Below are 16,633 nucleotides of genomic sequence, written 5' to 3'. Positions count from 1 at the left end.
CCCTCACCCACTGCAATACGCCCCCCTCCCTCACCCACTGCAATACGCCCCCCCCTCCCTCACCCACTGCAATACGCCCCCCCTCCCTCACCCACTGCAATACGCCCCCCTCCCTCACCCACTGCAATACGCCCCCCCTCCCTCACCCACTGCAAAATACGCCCCCCCTCCCTCACCCACTGCAATACGCCCCCCTCCCTCACCCCCTGCAATACGCCAGTAATAAGCCTCCATCATACATGTCACACGTGTGCCGATGTATGATAAGCCACCTGCTAAGGGTCCCTATATTGGGGCATACATTTATGTCCTCTTACATTGAGAACTTAGCAGGAGTTCCCCCCTAAAAATGTTCCTCTATCGCACTACAATGACCAGCATTCCCAGCGCTTCCGATCCCATATATGCCTCTCAAAACAGGCTGACAAGCTGTCTTCTGTAGTAGTGGAGAGCGCGAGAAAACTGATGGTGCGTGCGCTGCGACGGAAGGGGATTGGTCGCACTCCTTATACTTCCTGAGAGCGGACAGAGTATTTGGGGTGAGAAGCAGCAGAATGAATATATATATATATATTATTGTGTGTGTGTGTGTGTGTATGCAATAAAACATGCGTTAAGGATATGCACTTAGCGATTTCAGAGCTGTTACAGCAAATATAAAATCCACACTGTGCTGCAGAAAACTTCTGGCACTTGTAGTGCACTAGGCTTCCAAAGTTGTTCAAGTTGATTATATATATATATATTGATTTGTGATCTGTGGGTAAGAGAAGCCTCAGAGCCGCACTCCGATATCACTTGCCAGCAGGCGGCAGTGAGGACCCAGTGGCTGCTCTTTGGATACAGCTGTAAAGCCCCCGCAGACCCAGTGCTGCCCCATGTGGGCACGGTGAGTGGGGCAGCAGAACGTCCCCCGGGGCGGAGGTGCAGGAGTGCGGAGTGCTTCTATATACTAGTCATTATGTGTGTGAGGGTGGAAGCAGTGACCGTGCGTTAGGCTGCATGCTTGGCATATGACACAGATCACAGGGCTCCTTATCTCCTTATCTCTGCTTATGTAGCATTTTATTAACCTTTTTGGGAGCTGCCAATGATTGAGCAACGTGCGTTATTTGTTTTCGCAGTCACATGATGCTCAGCGGATGCTGTAACAGGAGGGGCACTAATGGCCAATTCTCTCTGCACTCACACTAGAACACCTAAACGCCAATAGAACAGCGCCCCCTATAGTGAGATAATCAGGAGAATGTATACAGGAAAGCCTATTTAGCTCTGAGTACAGTGTGCTGACCTCATCTGTGACATAATAATGTATTGGCACTAGTACAGGGGCCTGGGGCAGTGCGGGTATTGTGGCGTGCACACATTGACCCGCTGTATGTTTCTTCCATCAGGGAGAAGATTACGGGGGAAAGCTTTCTACAACGTCAATGGGAAGGTTTACTGCGAGGAAGATTTCCTGGTAAGTCCTGGTGCCCCGGCTGCTGCGTTACCTCTCTGTGGTCACTACGGTGCCACTACTGTGATCCGCCATAACATCTGCCAGCATCGTCCGCAGGTGGCACCTGACAATAGAGAAAAGTGCGAGTCCCCTCTGTTGTGTCCGTAATGGATTGTGCGTTTCTCCCATCCAGTCCTCCGGGCACACACACAGGGCATATTTTATAATCTGCAGTCTGTATGGGGTACATGTTACCTAGGAGACCATCTAGCCAATAACACGCGCTCTGGCTTTCCCCTGCATGATGCCATATAGAGAAGCACCACCCTACTAACCAGCTATATGCATGTGCTCCCCGGCCAGACTCTGTGATACAGACCGTTCATGTGCTTTGTCTGTATACGAGTGTAACATTTCCAAAGCACAGCTTTAATCAGTACTTGGCTTTTACTGAGGTAATGACAGAGAATGGGGACTTCCTAATGGCTGCCATCTGTTCTCCTGACGTTGGGGCCCTGCGCTGAGAGAACAGGAGTACTCCAGCCCCTGGGGGTTGCCCCATTTCACTGCAGGGTATATCACAGACAGCAGAGATCCCTCATTATCAGATCATTAATTCATCACTGTGACCCATTTCCCGGCAGCGACGCGACGCTGTGATATAACGAGGTTGTTTATTTTTACACCTTATTCAGCCGTGAGCAGGAATTTACCTTATAGGGAAAATGGATTTTTGTCATTCAAATTTGTTAACCCTTGAAGGGTCCTTATACTGTCGTTTTTATGTAGTCCTTCACATTGGGGGAACAGTGACTTGTTCACATATAGTTTCATGGGTAAATAAAGGGGAAATCTAGACGTGGACTTGTCTCCTGGGGGCATTTATTATATTGTATTCACTATAGCATTGCCAGTCTGTGGTGATGAATACAAATACACAAAGCCATGAGTCCCTACCGTCCGTGTGTTTAACTGAGCACTCCCAGCGTGTTAGGGCCTGTATTCGTGAAATAACTGCAAGTCCCAGCAAGTCGTTCCACCACAGGTTGTCCCACGCTAATCTTACTGCTTTTGGAACAGCGCCATCACCTGGATGGTGCCCGGTATTACAAAGGACAACAGCTAACACCAAAGCCTATCAGTCTTTATGGCATATATAGGTCAGCAAGGTGGGCGCCTTATGGGACACGTGACTGGGTGTTTGTTACCTCCGTATAAGATGAAGGTGGGATAAGCTGCACATACACAATGCATTATTATGTGACACTCTTATCCTCCATAGCAATAAAAGGAGACCAAAAATAGGGATGATAGTGTATAAATGCTAGTTCTGAGTCTCCCTTCATTAATACAGATCAGTGCTACCAGCCTGGCTTTTATTTCTCTATTAACACTTACTTATATAGCACGCACATATTACATAGACTATGTCACTCCCTGCCCCAGCGGAGCTTACAGTCTATATTCCCTACCACACACACACACTATGGATCATTTTATGTCCTACTCCAATTCACCTTCCAGTGTGTTTTTTGTAGTGTTTGAGGAAACCCATGCAAACACAGGGAGAACATACAAACTCCACACAGATGGGGCCTTGCTGGGAATCAAACCCAAGACCTCAGTGCTGTGAGGCAGCAATGCTAACCATTATGCCACCCGTGCTGCCCTGTGTAGCGTTAATCTGTCTTGGGCTGTATATGTCCAAAATCTGCTCCAACAAAAGCTATTTCAGAAGATGACGCTAAATTGTCAGGTGGTGTAAGGTGGTTATCCCGATGTCCTGGCAGGCTGGATGTGGCCGGTGACATAGTACAGTCCTCAGGTTACCCCAACAGGTCATGTTTTCAGTATTTCTCACAGTAGAAGCAGGTGGGATAACTATTGACTCATCATATTAGATCAGCTCACCTGTGTGTGTGACCAAAGATAGCCAGAAAACATGACCTGTTGAGAGGGTACTTGAGGATTGGAGTTAAAACCGCTGACATGCAGCATCCGGGGGGACAAGAGCGATTGTCCCATTGGGCAGTGTACTATAGTTTGGTTTTATCGGTTGATTAACGACCTTAGGCCCTGATTCTTAGCCGGACGCTCTGACAGAGCGCTCGCTCTGAATCAGGACCGGGCTTTTTTTTTTTTTCGGAACGGCCTCCTGGCCGCTCACATAGCTGTTGGTGACCACCTACAGCGAGCGGCCATGATGATGGCCATCGGGCTTGCGACGAAACCCTTGTGGTAGGGTCTCATGGCCGCAAGCCCCAGAGAGATTTCGGCTCTAACAGAGCCGGAATCTCTCCTGGGGCCGCCCCCAGACGGTAGGCGTTCTCATGGGAATGCCTCCGTTTGGGCAGCCGCCCACCAAAGGGGGCGAGCTGTCACTCAACATCGACAGCTCCCCCCCTTTGGTGCGAGACCCTGAGCGACTGATTGCCCGTCTCTAGCCGGGTCTCGCGCATTTGCACGACGGAGCCGGCTCCGTCGTGCGCTCTGGGCCACCATCGACCCGGTTGTGAGCGCTTGCGACCGGGTCTGAATCAGCCCCTTAGTGAGCAGCAGAGGATGGTGGGGGTTGTAATACTACAGTGATTGGAGAGCTGGATGTGATGAAGGCTGTGATTGCGCCTTGGAGCAGCGCACGTTATGTGGCTGTTTCTGATTGGCAGTGAGGCTCCAGCCTGGGTGTGTGGTCCGGCCGCTGTTGCAGTACGATGATGATACTGTCTGTGCTATTACACCCGTCATCCATTGTGTTATTACTGCTCCCACCCACAGGTGACATTTATCTCTCTGTTGTGTTCTGGGGATAGCATTGATTGATAAGCAATCTGAGGCCTGTTATTGATTATCGCCAGATGGTCCCGTTCCATTCATTCTGCCTCCAGGGAGCATTCTGGTCACAGCCCATTGTAAAGTGCTGGAGACAGATGGCCGCAGAGATATGTGGGTGGTGAACAAGCAACAGTCTGGAAGTCCCAATATATCTGCTCTGAGGCGTGATGGAGCAAGTGGGGGGGGGGGTGGTCGTCCCCTCGCAGTATATTATAGGTCATATATCTCAGGCTTCAGTATGAGAATTATGTACGTATTTTGGCTATTAAACCATTTTGCAGTGTATGATCTGGAAAGGCTCGGAGTTCAGTCAGGGCTTCCCGTATCCTGACCTGGAGCAATGGCACAATGATGGGCTTTCTTCTGTCCTGCATTAGAGTGCAAGCTTCATGGCACAGGAACCAGAATGCTCTGATGTTGTTATTAAATGTAGCAGATGGAGATGATCATCTCACATGTGCTAAATAGCGGTATATCACCCAGGGGTGGCGGAGGGTCCGATGGCATTGGCTTGGCCTTGGCACCAGTGTGTGGCACAGTGTGAGAGGGCGGGTTATGGATGCGATCCTGTAACCGGATCTTCTCTTCTCATTTCAGTATTCCGGCTTCCAGCAAACGGCAGACAAGTGCTTTGTGTGCGGACATCTTATAATGGAGATGGTGAGCCCAGTCCCAGTAATAACGTCCCCTCCTGCAGAATTGGGGCACACCTGATATAAATGTGGGGGGGAGGGGGCCGGAATGAGAGAGGAATTAGGCAAAAAAAATATGGAAATGAGAGCCTGATTCAGAGCCGCTCGTAAGCGGCCGCTCGTTCGCTCTGAGCGATGTTCGCTCAACTGCGCATGCGTATGGGTCGTAATACGCATGCGCAAACCAGTCATTGCGGTTGGAAATCGTGCGCTCGCAAAACAGCGAGGGCCTGCTAATTTGATTGACAGAATGTACCGTTTGTGGTAACAGGGGAAGGTGCTTGAAAACGGGGAGTGGAGATCAGAACGCAGGCGTGCCTAACGGACAAAAGGGCGTTTAATGGGAGCTCATAATTATTAAAGGAGCGTCATCGACCACGTCACTTGGTTGTCTTTTAGCCTGAACTGCTCGCAGTGATTGCGGTAAGAAAAACCTACCACAAGCACTGCGAGCAGTTCAGACGCCTTTCGATGTTCCAGATTAATCTAATAAATACCGGAGATGACGTGTGTTGCGAACGGCAAAGGGGCGTCTTTACAAAATAGCGAGCGCATTTTTCATTCGCTTGCTCAGACATAGAGGCGTCAACAAACCACAAAGAGCGAGCGCTCAATTTAAATAGCCGGCCCCTTTTTTTGGAACAACCGTCCGCAAATGGCGTCCGGCTCTGAATCAGGCCCAGAGCGAAGTAAGAGTTGAGATTTTAAAAATAATTAAAATGAAATGTGACAATAAAACTGCGGTTACAGTGTGCGCGGTGGTGGCATTTTGTGGGCTGAACCAATCCCTCATTTATAATGGATACCAGAGTGATATCACCGCTTGCTAGCTCATTGGCTCCGCCCACAAAATGTCTCCCATCCTGTGTAGATGATGGGTCTGCTTTAAATATTTCCCAAACTACTGTTTCCACATTTCGCCAAACTGCTGGCTGCCTCCTGCGGGACGTAGCGTAGATAGAACACAAGGGCTGTTTTATACTTAGCTGCTGGAGCGTAAAAAACATTACACAGAATTAAGAAGATCCCACCCGCAGGGCAGACACATCCGTGTGTAAATAGTAGACGTATAGTAATATGCATTTATTTATACGGGCGAGGAACGTCTGCATGAACAAGCCGGGAATAAGTGAATCAACGCCTTAATCTCCGGCTGATGTCATCGTGTCCTGACATCCAAACCTAGACGCATTTTTCAAATATTCTTCCTATGTGCGCAGACATGTACAGGTCTCACATTAGCATGCAGGATGTACAGCCACGTTCCTAGCTCATGCGTGTGCAGAATCATACATGGAACATGCTACATTGTACAACAACTGACAAGTGCGTGTTCGCGGTAACATGTGGGATGAGCTTAGAGTCCAAGCGTCATATACAGGAGATAATGTCCTGGCCCCTCCAGATTATTGGCCTTTCCTCTCCGTTGACCACATGGCTAAGTGGGCATTTAAATGCTTATCTAACAGATAGGAGACAGAATAACAGTGGTCTAACAGATAGGAGACAGAGCAACACTGGTCTGACAGGTGACAGAGCAACACTGGTCTGACAGGTGACAGAGCAACACTGGTCTGACAGGTGACAGAGCAACACTGGTCTAACAGGTGACAGAGCAACACTGGTCTAACAGGTGACGGAGCAACACTGGTCTAACAGGTGACAGAGCAACACTGGTCTAACAGGTGACAGAGCAACACTGGTCTAACAGGTGACAGAGCAACACTGGTCTAACAGGTGACAGAGCAACACTGGTCTAACAGGTGACAGAGCAACACTGGTCTAACAGGTGACAGAGCAACAGTGGTCTAACGGATAGGAGACAGAGCAACACTGGTCTAACGGATAGGAGACAGAGCAACACTGGTCTAACGGATAGGAGACAGAGCAACACTGGTCTAACGGATAGGAGACAGAGCAACACTGGTCTAACGGATAGGAGACAGAGCAACACTGGTCTAACGGATAGGAGACAGAGCAACACTGGTCTAACGGATAGGAGACAGAGCAACACTGGTCTAACGGATAGGAGACAGAGCAACACTGGTCTAACGGATAGGAGACAGAGCAACACTGGTCTAACGGATAGGAGACAGAGCAACACTGGTCTAACGGATAGGAGACAGAGCAACACTGGTCTAACGGATAGGAGACAGAGCAACACTGGTCTAACGGATAGGAGACAGAGCAACACTGGTCTAACGGATAGGAGACAGAGCAACACTGGTCTAACGGATAGGAGACAGAGCAACACTGGTCTAACGGATAGGAGACAGAGCAACACTGGTCTAACGGATAGGAGACAGAGCAACACTGGTCTAACGGATAGGAGACAGAGCAACACTGGTCTAACGGATAGGAGACAGAGCAACACTGGTCTAACGGATAGGAGACAGAGCAACACTGGTCTAACGGATAGGAGACAGAGCAACACTGGTCTAACGGATAGGAGACAGAGCAACACTGGTCTAACGGATAGGAGACAGAGCAACACTGGTCTAACGGATAGGAGACAGAGCAACACTGGTCTAACGGATAGGAGACAGAGCAACACTGGTCTAACGGATAGGAGACAGAGCAACACTGGTCTAACGGATAGGAGACAGAGCAACACTGGTCTAACGGATAGGAGACAGAGCAACACTGGTCTAACGGATAGGAGACAGAGCAACACTGGTCTAACGGATAGGAGACAGAGCAACACTGGTCTAACGGATAGGAGACAGAGCAACACTGGTCTAACGGATAGGAGACAGAGCAACACTGGTCTAACGGATAGGAGACAGAGCAACACTGGTCTAACGGATAGGAGACAGAGCAACACTGGTCTAACGGATAGGAGACAGAGCAACACTGGTCTAACGGATAGGAGACAGAGCAACACTGGTCTAACGGATAGGAGACAGAGCAACACTGGTCTAACGGATAGGAGACAGAGCAACACTGGTCTAACGGATAGGAGACAGAGCAACACTGGTCTAACGGATAGGAGACAGAGCAACACTGGTCTAACGGATAGGAGACAGAGCAACAGTGGTCTAACGGATAGGAGACAGAGCAACAGTGGTCTAACGGATAGGAGACAGAGCAACAGTGGTCTAACGGATAGGAGACAGAGCAACAGTGGTCTAACGGATAGGAGACAGAGCAACAGTGGTCTAACAGATAGGTGACGGAGCAACACTGGTCTCGGCTGCCGGCATTAATCTCTCTGTCTCTTGTAAGATTTTACAGGCTCTGGGGAAGTCGTACCATCCCGGCTGCTTCCGCTGCGTGGTATGTAACGAGTGCCTGGACGGCGTCCCCTTCACTGTAGACGTGGAAAACAACATCTACTGCGTCAAAGATTACCACACGTAAGAACACCATTTTTCTGGATAAAGGGGGTTTATAATAATTTGGAGAAATGCTACTATGTAATAAACTTGGAACATTAAACCCACTTTTCTCTTCCAAAGTATTCTCTCTGAGTATAGAAATGGTGGAGGCTGCAGGGGCTTATTCCACATTACAGCACAGAATCCCGCTGTGGAGTCCCGTCCCCCCCCCCCCCCCAGTCCCCGTCCCCCCCTAGTCCCGTCCCGTCCCCCCCCCCCCCGCACATCTAATCCTGTACCCGTGATAGGAATCTTCCTGCTCATCGCACTTGTACTGAGCATTTCTTCTTTGTCTCCTTTCAGAGTTTTTGCACCTAAATGTGCCTCGTGCAACCAGCCAATTCTCCCAGCGCAGGTAACATCTGATGTACTGTCTATAACTTGTATAACACAGGATAATGCTGGCCACACTGCTCCGTGTAATACCTCCCAATGTGATAATGCTGGCCACACTGCTGCGTGTAATACATACCTCCCAATGTGATAATGCTGGCCACACTGCTGCGTGTAATACCTCCCAATGTGATAATGCTGGCCACACTGCTGCGTGTAATACATACCTCCCAATGTGATAATGCTGGCCACACTGCTGCGTGTAATACCTCCCAATGTGATAATGCTGGCCACACTGCTGCTTGTAGTGCATACCTCCCAATGTTGTGGCTGTTTCATTTGGGACATCCACTAGCCCCATACCTTCTCCCCACCTTCAAATGCCCAATGATGGACCCGGCCACTGCTGCTCTGCTATGTAGTGATTGGGGCATGATGTCGGCGAGTTATATCACTGTATGTGTGTAATAGGTCTGCCGGTTCTCTGCTACGTATGTTCTAGATGGCCTGTAATATCCTTAGAATATATAGTAGGGAGGTGTATTATTCCATCTATGCCCATCGCTCCTCCATACATAGCCCAGCGATGTAATTGTGCTTGTACTGCATGTAACTCCTCTACCGAGCATTAGGTATTACAGAGCAAAGTGATCCGATAACCAAGTCCTCAAAAATCACACATTTACTGATCGATGCCATTACACCCCCCACAATGCTCTGCTCCTGGGCTTCCCACTTACACACCCTCCTACATGTCCCCTTCCACCAGGTACACAATGCTCTGCTCCTGGGCTTCCCACTTACACACCCTCCTACATGTCCCCTTCCACCAGGTACACAGTGCTCTGCTCCTGGGCTTCCCACTTACACACCCTCCTACATGTCCCCTTCCACCAGGTACACAGTGCTCTGCTCCTGGGCTTCCCACTTACACACCCTCCTACATGTCCCCTTCCACCAGGTACACAATGCTCTGCTCCTGGGCTTCCCACTTACGCACCCTCCTACATGTCCCCTTCCACCAGGTACACAGCGCTCCGCTCCTGGGCTTCCCACTTACACACCTTCCTATATGTCCCCATCCACCAGGTACACAGTGCTCTGCTCCTGGGCTTCCCACTTACACACCCTCCTACATGTCCCCTTCCACCAGGTACACAGTGCTCCGCTCCTGGGCTTCCCACTTACACATCCTCCTACATGTCCCCTTCCACCAGGTACACAGCGCTCTGCTCCTGGCCTTCCCCCTTACACACCCTCCTACATGTCCCCTTCCACCAGGTACACAGCGCTCTGCTCCTGGGCTTCCCACTTACACTCCCTCCTACATGTCCCCTTCCACCAGGTACACAGTGCTCTGCTCCTGGGCTTCCCACTTACACACCCTCCTACATGTCCCCTTCCACCAGGTACACAATGCTCTGCTCCTGGGCTTCCCACTTACGCACCCTCCTACATGTCCCCTTCCACCAGGTACACAGCGCTCCGCTCCTGGGCTTCCCACTTACACACCTTCCTATATGTCCCCATCCACCAGGTACACAGTGCTCTGCTCCTGGGCTTCCCACTTACACACCCTCCTACATGTCCCCTTCCACCAGGTACACAGTGCTCCGCTCCTGGGCTTCCCACTTACACATCCTCCTACATGTCCCCTTCCACCAGGTACACAGCGCTCTGCTCCTGGCCTTCCCCCTTACACACCCTCCTACATGTCCCCTTCCACCAGGTACACAGCGCTCTGCTCCTGGGCTTCCCACTTACACTCCCTCCTACATGTCCCCTTCCACCAGGTACACAGTGCTCTGCTCCTGGGCTTCCCACTTACACATCCTCCTATATGAACCATCCCTCCCCGCTACTTGATGCTGTGGTGTAGATGGAGACGCAGCAGGTCTCATCGCACGGCCCTCGCTGTGTATTCTCGGTGCGGGTGCTCTGCAGTTAGTGTGACTTTATTTTGGAATCCAGGGCTGAGCTCCAGCAGGTCTTGGCCGGGGGAATAGCACCAGCCCATTACGTTATCGCTCTGTGGCCGTGCCTTGCTGGATGATTCCCCGGCCCCCCTGCGGGTTTGGGGGAGATCGGGGAGAAAGGTAAATACTAAACTCCGAGGTTTAGAGCGAGACTTTCATTCTCTATCAGTCACTTGTCATTTCCATGGCAGGAATGGGTCAGGGGAGAGGGGCTGTGTATTTTGGGATTACATATGATTGTTAGGTAATGAAGCAGGGCCAGGCCTGAGACTAATTCCTATCACTTGTGTAGACAAGTCTAACAGATCACCACGTACCTCATGCCTCAATCACTGCCTTATCCTCATATTATTCCAGCAGCAGCCTGACATGTATGTAATGGTTCTGTACTGCCCGGGGCGCGGGGGGAGGGGGCCGGGGGAAGCAGCGTGCGTCCTTCCATCATTGGGGAATGCAGGAAGCGGCTCTGATTGTCATTCTGTTACCTGGCTTTTCCCCGCAGGGCTCAGAGGAGACAATCAGGGTGGTTTCCATGGATAAAGATTACCACGTGGAGTGCTATCACTGTGAGGTAAGTCCTGCACCCCAGTATGTCTCCCCAGGGTAACGCTGCATCCTCACCCCACAAACACCTCCAAGGAATCCTGGTCTTATAATATTCCAAATTGCAGTTCTGGTGGGGGAAGGGCGAACACATGATTGTGTAACGCATAGCCCCCCCCCCCCACCTGTGGTGTCTGATTCATGCACAGAGAACACCTGCAGGAAGTTACACGGAGATTATATAGGAGAACCTAGAACTCCAATTACATGTAATTCATTTTATTAGTCAAAAGTACATGTTCTATTCCTCCTGCATTACCAGTATTCCATGAGGCACTCCAGATGCTGTGAAACTACATATCCCAGCATGCCCTACCACAATTATGCTATTAGGGCATGGTGAGATATGTAGTTCCACAGCAGCTGGAGGGTTGCATATTGAATACCCCTGTCCCACAAGTTATACTCTCTGGGCTGCAGTAAGTGTCAGCAAGTGGCTAAAACCACCCAGTGCCCCCACACAAGTGCCGCTCTTCTCTGAGTGATCGGGGGGCTGTACAGTAATGATAGTGTTATACCACCCAGTGCCCCACACAAGTGCCGATCTTCTCTGAGTGATCGGGGTGCTGTACAGTAATGATAGTGTTATACCACCCAGTGCCCCACACAAGTGCCGATCTTCTCTGAGTGATCGGGGTGCTGTACAGTAATGATAGTGTTATACCACCCAGTGCCCCACACAAGTGCTGCTCTTCTCTGAGAGATCGGGGTGCTGTACAGTAATGATAGTGTTATACCACCCAGTGCCCCACACAAGTGCCGATCTTCTCTGAGTGATCGGGGTGCTGTACAGTAATGATAGTGTTATACCACCCAGTGCCCCACACAAGTGCCGATCTTCTCTGAGTGATCGGGGTGCTGTACAGTAATGATAGTGTTATACCACCCAGTGCCCCACACAAGTGCCGATCTTCTCTGAGTGATCGGGGTGCTGTACAGTAATGATAGTGTTATACCACCCAGTGCCCCACACAAGTGCCGCTCTTCTCTGAGAGATCGGGGTGCTATAGTGTTATACCGCCCAGTGCACCACACAAGTGCCGCTCTTCTCTGAGTGATCGGGGTGCTGTACAGTAATGATAGTGTTATACCACCCAGTGCCCCACACAAGTGCCGATCTTCTCTGAGTGATCGGGGTGCTTTACAGTAATGAGAGTGTTATACCACCCGATGCCCCACACAAGTGCCGCTCTTCTCTAAGAGATCGGGGTGCTATAGTGTTATACCGCCCAGTGCCCCACACAAGTGCCGCTCTTCTCTGAGAGAACGGGGTGCTATAGTGTTATACCGCCCAGTGCCCCACACAAGTGCCGCTCTTCTCTGAGAGATCGGGGGGCTGTACAGTAATGATAGTGTTATACCACCCAGTGCCCCACACAAGTGCCGCTCTTCTCTGAGAGATCGGGGTGCTATAGTGTTATACCGCCCAGTGCCCCACACAAGTGCCGCTCTTCTCTGAGAGATCGGGGTGCTATAGTGTTATACCGCCCAGTGCCCCACACAAGTGCCGCTCTTCTCTGAGAGATCGGGGTGCTATAGTGTTATACCGCCCAGTGCCCCACACAAGTGACGCTCTTCTCTGAGAGATCAGGGGGCTGTACAGTAATGATATAGTGTTATACCACCCAGTGCCCCACACAAGTGCCGCTCTTCTCTGAGAGATTGGGGGGCTATAGTGTTATACCGCCCAGTGCCCCACAGAAGTGCCGCTCTTCTCTGAGAGATCGGGGTGCTATAGTGTTATACCGCCCAGTGCCCCACACAAATGCCGCTCTTCTCTGAGAGATCGTGGGGCTGTACAGTAATGATATAGTGTTATACCGCCCAGTGCCCCACACAAGTGCCGCTCTTATCTGAGAGATCGGGGGGCTGTACAGTAATGATATAGTGTTATACCACCCAGTGCCCCACAGAAGTGCCGCTCTTCTCTGAGAGATCGGGGGGCTGTACAGTAATGATATAGTGTTATACCACCCAGTACCCCACACAAGTGCCGCTCTTCTCTGAGAGATCGGGGGGCTGTACAGTAATGATATAGTGTTATACCGCCCAGTGCCCCACACAAGTGCTGCTCTTCTCTGAGAGATCGGGGGGCTGTACAGTGATATAGTGTTATACCACCCAGTGCCCCACACAAGTGCCGCTCTTCTCTGAGTGATCGTGGTGCTGTACAGTAATGATATAGTGTTATACCGCCCAGTGCCCCACAGAAGTGCCGCTCTTCTCTGAGAGATCGGGGTGCTGTACAGTAATGATATAGTGTTATACCGCCCAGTGCCCCACAGAAGTGCCGCTCTTCTCTGAGTGATCAGGGTGCTGTACAGTAATGATATAGTGTTATACCACCCAGTGCCCCACAGAAGTGCTGCTCTTCTCTGAGAGATCGGGGTGCTGTGCAGTACTGATATAGTGTTATACCGCCCAGTGCCCCACACAAGTGCCGCTCTTCTCTGAGTGATCGGGGGGCTGTACAGTAATGATATAGTGTTATACCGCCCAGTGCCCCACCCAAGTGCCGCTCTTCTCTGAGAGATCGGGGGGCTGTACAGTAATGATATAGTGTTATACCGCCCAGTGCCCCACAGAAGTGCTGCTCTTCTCTGAGTGATCGGGGGCTGTACAGTAATGATATAGTGTTATACCGCCCAGTGCCCCACACAAGTGCCGCTCTTATCTGAGAGATCGGGGGGCTGTACAGTAATGATATAGTGTTATACCGCCCAGTGCCCCACACAAGTGCCGCTCTTCTCTGAGAGATCGGGGGGCTGTACAGTAATGATATAGTGTTATGCCGCCCAGTGCCCCACAGAAGTGCCGCTCTTCTCTGAGTGATCAGGGTGCTGTACAGTAATGATATAGTGTTATACCACCCAGTGCCCCACAGAAGTGCTGCTCTTCTCTGAGAGATCGGGGTGCTGTGCAGTACTGATATAGTGTTATACCGCCCAGTGCCCCACACAAGTGCCGCTCTTCTCTGAGTGATCGGGGGGCTGTACAGTAATGATATAGTGTTATACCGCCCAGTGCCCCACAGAAGTGCTGCTCTTCTCTGAGTGATCGGGGGCTGTACAGTAATGATACAGTGTTATACCACCCAGTGCCCCACACAAGTGCTGCTCTTCTCTGAGAGATCGGGGGGCTGTACAGTAATGATAGTGTTATACCGCCCAGTGCCCCACAGAAGTGCTGCTCTTCTCTGAGAGATCGGGGGGCTGTACAGTAATGATATAGTGTTATACCGCCCAGTGCCCCACACAAGTGCCGCTCTTCTCTGAGTGATCGGGGTGCTATGTTAGCGCTGCCTCCCAGGGAAAGAAGAAGATGGTAGCATCACATCATAGCATGGCCGCACAGTCTCCCCATCCAGCTGGTTTGGGATGAGCTGGACTGAAAGGTGACAGTAAAGCAGCCTATAGGTGCAGCAGGGCTGTGGAGAACTTCCCGCACAGTATGTGATATTCCCACTGTAGATAGACTCTACAGGTGTGAGGTGCTTATATCTGATCTGCAAAAGGCGGCTGTTGCGATGAGTCGGACATTTAGATAAAACTTGTAAAAAGGAAAATCATAGAATCATTTAGTTTTATCTCCAATTTGTTCTTTACTTTTATCTCCAATTAGTTCTTTACTTTAATTTCAGCTCATGGATGATTAAACTGCGTAAACTTCTCACCAGGAGTGTCTCTCTGCTACCGGGAGTAAATCTCACTGGTCTCTCTGTGGTGACAGGGAGCATGGGCCCATTGGATTACCATGGGGTTGTAGAGTGTGGTGACAGGGAGCATGTGCCCATTGGATTACCATGCGGTTGTAGAGTGTGGTGACAGGGAGCATGGGACCATTGGATTACCATGCGGTTGTAGAGTGTGGTAACAGGGAGCATGGGCACATTGGATTATCATGTGGTTGTAGAGTGTGGTGACAGGGAGCATGGGACCATTGGACTACCATGGGGTTGTAGAGTGTGGTGACAGGGAGCATGGGACCATTGGATTACCATGGGCTTGTAGAGTGTGGTGACAGGGAGCATGGGACCATTGGATTACCATGGGCTTGTAGAGTGTGGTGACAGGGAGCATTGGACCATTGTATTACCATGGAGTTGTAGACTGTGGTGACCGGGAGCATGGGCCCATTGGATTACCATGCGGTTGTAGAGTGTGGTGACAGGGAGCATGGGCCCATTGGATTACCATGGGGTTGTAGAGTGTGGTGACAGGTAGCATGTGCCCATTGGATTACCATGGGGTTGTAGAGTGTGGTGACAGGGAGCATGTGCCCATTGGATTACCATGGGGTTGTAGAGTGTGGTGACAGGGAGCATGTGCCCATTGGATTACCATGCGGTTATAGAGTGTGGTGACAGGGAGCATGGGACCATTGGATTATCATGCGGTTGTAGAGTGTGGTGACAGGGAGCATGGGACCATTGGATTACCATGGGGTTGTAGAGTGTGGTGACAGGGAGCATGGGACCATTGGATTACCATGGGGTTGTAGAGTGTGGTGACAGGGAGCATGGGACCATTGGATTACCATGGGGTTGTAGAGTGTGGTGACAGGGAGCATGGGCCCATTGGATTACCATGGGGTTGTAGAGTGTGGTGACAGGGAGCATGGGCCCATTGGATTACCATGCGGTTGTAGAGTGTGGTGACAGGGAGCATGGGACCATTGGATTACCATGGGGTTGTAGAGTGTGGTGACAGGGAGCATGGGACCATTGGATTACCATGGGGTTGTAGAGTGTGGTGACAGGGAGCATGGGACCATTGGATTACCATGGGGTTGTAAAGTGTGGTGACAGGGAGCATGGGACCATTGGATTACCATGGGGTTGTAGAGTGTGGTGACAGGGAGCATGTGCCCATTGGATTACCATGCGGTTGTAGAGTGTGGTGACGGAGCATGGGACCATTGGATTACCATGGGGTTGTAGAGTGTGGTGACAGGGAGCATGGGACCATTGGATTACCATGGGCTTGTAGAGTGTGGTCCCAGGGAGCATGGGACCATTGGATTACCATGGGCTTGTAGAGTCTGGTGACAGGGAGCATTGGATTACCATGGGGTTGTAGAGTGTGGTGACAGGGAGCATTGGACCATTGGATTACCATGGGGGTGTAGAGTCTGGTGACATGGAGCATGGGACCATTGGATTACCATGGGGTTGAGCGCCGGGTTCACTAATACACATGAGAGGCTGACTACCTTCCAAACAGTTCATTGCCAGGGGGGGTTACTTTGGCAGTTCACCAGGCTTACTTTGGGGCTGGGCTGAGTATGTATTCCACCGGATTGGTAGGAGCCTCCATGGTGCAGGAACATCGGCAGACACGTGGCCTTCGGTGCAATATTACATGTTCAAAGCTTCTGCAT

General features: G+C 50.8%; 1 protein-coding gene across 1 annotated transcript in view; it reads left to right on the top strand.

Moving 5' to 3' along the window:
* The window catches only part of LOC148443175 (Wilms tumor protein 1-interacting protein homolog), an 80,793-nt gene that overhangs the window by 52,440 nt on the left and 11,720 nt on the right, over nt 1-16,633 (top strand). The window contains exons 3-7 of the mRNA XM_088463126.1: nt 1,395-1,462; nt 4,871-4,933; nt 8,191-8,321; nt 8,646-8,697; nt 11,154-11,222. Of these exons, the coding sequence (XP_088319252.1) occupies nt 1,395-1,462; nt 4,871-4,933; nt 8,191-8,321; nt 8,646-8,697; nt 11,154-11,222 (383 nt within the window). The remainder of the gene's footprint in view (nt 1-1,394; nt 1,463-4,870; nt 4,934-8,190; nt 8,322-8,645; nt 8,698-11,153; nt 11,223-16,633) is intronic.

The sequence above is a fragment of the Taudactylus pleione genome, unplaced genomic scaffold (genome assembly GCF_031769625.1).
Source record: "Taudactylus pleione unplaced genomic scaffold, aTauple2 ptg001318l, whole genome shotgun sequence".
Taxonomy (NCBI): domain Eukaryota; kingdom Metazoa; phylum Chordata; class Amphibia; order Anura; family Myobatrachidae; genus Taudactylus; species Taudactylus pleione.
This window is presented reverse-complemented; position numbering and strand designations above follow the sequence as displayed.